General features: G+C 44.8%; 1 protein-coding gene across 1 annotated transcript in view; it reads right to left on the bottom strand.

Moving 5' to 3' along the window:
- Window positions 1-824: 824 nt before the first annotated feature.
- tmem51b (transmembrane protein 51b) overlaps window positions 825-3,909 on the bottom strand; it is a 12,899-nt gene continuing 9,814 nt past the window's right edge. Inside the window, exons 2-3 of the mRNA XM_076025429.1 lie at window positions 3,385-3,826; window positions 825-2,016 (exon numbers count right to left, since the gene is read on the bottom strand). Of these exons, the coding sequence (XP_075881544.1) occupies window positions 1,575-2,016; window positions 3,385-3,824 (882 nt within the window). The 5' untranslated portion in view covers window positions 3,825-3,826 and the 3' untranslated portion in view covers window positions 825-1,574. The remainder of the gene's footprint in view (window positions 2,017-3,384; window positions 3,827-3,909) is intronic.

The raw sequence follows: 3,909 nt of genomic DNA, 5'->3' as shown, positions 1-3,909 counted from the left end.
GTAAATTATTTGGATAGTGGCTGACTTTGCAAATGTATTGAAATATGCGAAGTAGGAGGAAAACGTGCAGTATTTTAAGTACATTTTCCTATTCAGTACACGGGAATAATTTAAGTGTAAAATAAACGATCCGATCGTCTTGTTATATAATTACAATAACTGTCAGAAGATTGAAGAGTGTTGGATGAGCTCCAGGTAAAAGTGCATAACCGGAAAAGCGTGTCTTTAAATGATACCTTACTATTAAATATAATTAGTTTCGTTAATTAGTTTGAGATTTGATTTACCGGGATTTGCAATACTACTTTTGATGAAACCTGCATGTTGTATGGACTTTGCCAATGAGACAAGGTTTAACATTTTAAAAATACATCAATCTAATAACATCAAGAGATATTAATACAGACTTTGTATTGATTGTCAGAAGTGGAGAATACCGTAGAGAAACCTTTTGAGATTTACTCTCACAATCCAAACTTCATGAGAATAACTCCCTTCAGACTCCAGCGCCATTAACAGCATAAAGGACTAATCTCCACATGGGCGTTTTCACTGTCTTTTTAATCCAGCAGAGGGCGCTAAACATTAACCAATGGTCAAAAGTAACCTTTTGGAAACGTCATTCAAACATTTACCACTGTAGTTTGACAACTACTGAATAGTTAAACTTTAAATAAATCTTTTAGCTAAACTTGACTCTTAGTAACTTAGATTTATTAAATGAGATTTTAAAGCAGTACAATGTTTATTTATTTATTTTAACTCTAAGAGTATCTACAAATATTGTCACTAATGGCTACACAAAAAAAACACAAAATACCAAATAAAGTACAAAAACATTTATTCACGGCACATTTTTGAAAGTATTCCACCACATTCAAACTTAATTGTTAAATTCTTCCCATGCAACTGTTTTCCAATATTTGGCTGTTTGCATCCTGCAACTAACATCATACAAAATGCCACTTTTACGGCCAAGAAGCTTTTTTTTTTTTTTTTAAAGACAATTCTAAAAATAAAATGTTTTCTAAAACAAACACGTTTTGTCTTCTGTGCCTTTTGTTCGCATTTTTCAAACAGTTGTTGCACATCCAATATTGAAACTATTGATATAAAAAAAATCTCCCTGAAATTGATTTTCCTTTTGCCTCCGCTGAAACACAATCACATAAATCTCCTATCAATTCAGAACTCATTGAAAACAGCAATTACAATAATAATTCATGTTAAAGAAAAGTTGGGAACTGTCTGTCACAGCATACATTTCGTTGTTTTTTTTTTTAATAAATTAAAAATGAAGGGCTGTATAATGTCTGATATCAATGTGGACACAATCTTAACAGCTCAGACATCTTTATTGGAAACCCAATTACCAATCATGACAGAATAAATATGCCAATCACAGCCTTCAGAGGTAGAGAAAAAAAAGAATTAATCTTGCTTGGTGTGTGTGACATCATGCCATCTCATTTAACTCAATTACTAATGTTTAACCGTGGGCTCTCAACAGCGCTTCGTGTCCATTTATCACTGAGAAATCAGACTCGTCGGAAGCGGGAGGAAAGCGAGGGACACTATTCTAACTCCGGCATCTTGCCGTCGTACTGCGGCGGCGGAGTGATGGGTTCGATGGTCACCGGGTTCTGAGTGGGGGTGCGGATTTGGAGGCGGAAGTCCTTCAGGTGCAGCTTGTCCGACTTGATCCTCCTGACCCGCAGGGGGCGCAGCAGGCGGCTGGCCCGGCTGCTGCTGCGGGCAGGCAGGCTGGGCTGCGACGACAGGCCGGCAGGTTCGGGCGCTCCGGCCTGGGCCTCTGCGGCTGCGGCCGGAGCGGGATTAGCCGAGTCGGCGTCCTCGGGGGGCCCGGATCCCTCGTTTTCCACGGCGGCGATGATGTCCTCGTAGGACGGCAGCAGCGAGGTGCTCTGCCGGAGGTTGCTGTTGCGCACCGGGTAGTCGCCGCTGCCGACCACTTCCTCGTAGCTCGGCACGCTGAAGGAAGTCGGGTCCGCCGCTCTGAGGAGGGGAGGCGACAGGTAGTGAGCGAAACGAGGCAACGCCCCGACTGTTTTTACTGCTAATCCCTTTGGCTGATTTGTATGTTTAGTTTGGCTTTCTTTTTTTCACCTCCATCCAAAGTTCTCTCTCTTTTAATTTTGAGCTTTGAGGCAAAACTGGAGCAAAAGCACTTCTGCGGCTGCTCAACTTTCCAATTTATCAGCGGGCCAAACAACTTTATGTGGTCTCCCGAGTTTGCTTGCAAACAGCTATTGCCAAAATAAATAAATAAACAAACAAATAAAGATCTATGAGACGCTCTAGCTGAAAAGGTTTAAAGTGTAAAACAAAAATGCAGACTGAGGAAGGCCAGCTTTTAATGCAGCCAAGTTACACTGCAGTCTTTGCGCTAATTAGCCACATTAACCATCTGCCTCACTGCACATTTGTTGTTGCTTTTAAACAAGTAGTTGAACCATGTTAGAAATAATAATGGAAATATTTTTAGTTTCCTCAGAAAAAACACCAAACACATCACCAGTTCCAGCATTAGAGGCCGAATGTGTGGCATTAACCGGGATGTAATGGAGAAAATGGCAAAAAAGATATGATAGAAAAAGTGTTTTCCCCGAATAATATGGATCTACAGTTGCAAAAAGATCAGGTTCACTGGTCCTGCATTAAAGACCCCTACATTGCTGTTGTCATGACCTTTTCACCCTGGGAAAGAAAGAAGTGAGACGAAGGGAGAAATCAGAAGAAGGTTGTTTTCATGGCAACGCTGAACTCACCTGCTTCTAATTTTGACAGGAAATTTAGACTTTGTTTCTAAGCCTTTTTGTGTCTAAGCAACCACAGACATCATGTTGTACATGCAATACGCCATCTTACCACTAGAGGCTGCTAAATGTTCCCGCACTGGCCATTTAACTCTGGACTCAAAGGGCAATATGCAATATAATCTCACTGTAGTTTTCCACTGCACGTGCAGGACTACATACAGACTACCTGGACCTCGGATTGATTGATATAATTGGTCATCATTGACAAACAAGCGTGTCTCTGCCGCATTGCTTTGTTTTCTAGTAAACTGCAGTTTAGGCCTCGTTTTCACATTTAGCAACGTTATTCTCACGCTGTCAGCAGTGGGAGGCGGCCAACGGTTTCTCTCCTCAAGTCTCAGACGCAGAGTCGAGAGTAAAGCCCTTTTAATGGCTTCACCTTTGGAGTCCATTGAGTCGGAGCTATCGCAGGTGCAACAGAATGAAAGCCTGCTGGATGGAAAAGCGTCTCCCGCGTTCGTTTGAGTGAAAAGACTGCGGCCGCCGAAGGAAACGCCGCCGAAAAAGAAACGCTCAAATGAAAAGAGCAGAAGCGGTGACTCACGGGTCTTCCTGCTGCCCCGCCACATGGTCCATGAGGGCCGCTCCTGTTGCTACTGGCACGCTGCTCGCGTTGCGCGCCCTCCTCTTGTTCCTCACGCCCAGACAAATGGACAGGAGCAGCAGGACGGCGCCCACTGCGACCAGCGCCATGGCCACCGTGGAGGACTTGGCGGCGTCCTGGCGCTCGTCGTCATCGGTGCCGTTGTCGTTGGGCACCGGGGTGGAAGAGTTGTCCTTATTGGAGGCGGAGCCGCCGGCGCCCTCGCCGTCCATGGGGATGACGGTCCACACGATCATGACGATGCCCAGGGCGATGAGGCCCACTCCCAGAGCGCACAGGGCGTAGTGGGCGCCCGAACCGTTGCCCGAGCTGGACTGTCTGTTGGGACGGCTGCTGCCGTCCCCGTCGCCGCCGCCGCATAAACCCTGACTGGAACACATCCCTGCAGGACAAAGTCAAAGTGTCACCCAAAGAGACCTTCACGGTATGCAAACACTCCGAACCAAAGCGAGGATCAGAAACCGT

This window comes from Nelusetta ayraudi, unplaced genomic scaffold (assembly GCF_046127955.1).
Source record: "Nelusetta ayraudi isolate G7.1 ecotype Tasmania unplaced genomic scaffold, CSIRO-AGI_Nayr_v1 ptg000017l, whole genome shotgun sequence".
In the NCBI taxonomy this organism is placed as follows: Eukaryota; Metazoa; Chordata; class Actinopteri; order Tetraodontiformes; family Monacanthidae; genus Nelusetta; species Nelusetta ayraudi.
The sequence above is the reverse complement of the archived record's forward strand: the minus strand, read 5'-3'. Positions and strand labels throughout refer to the sequence as shown.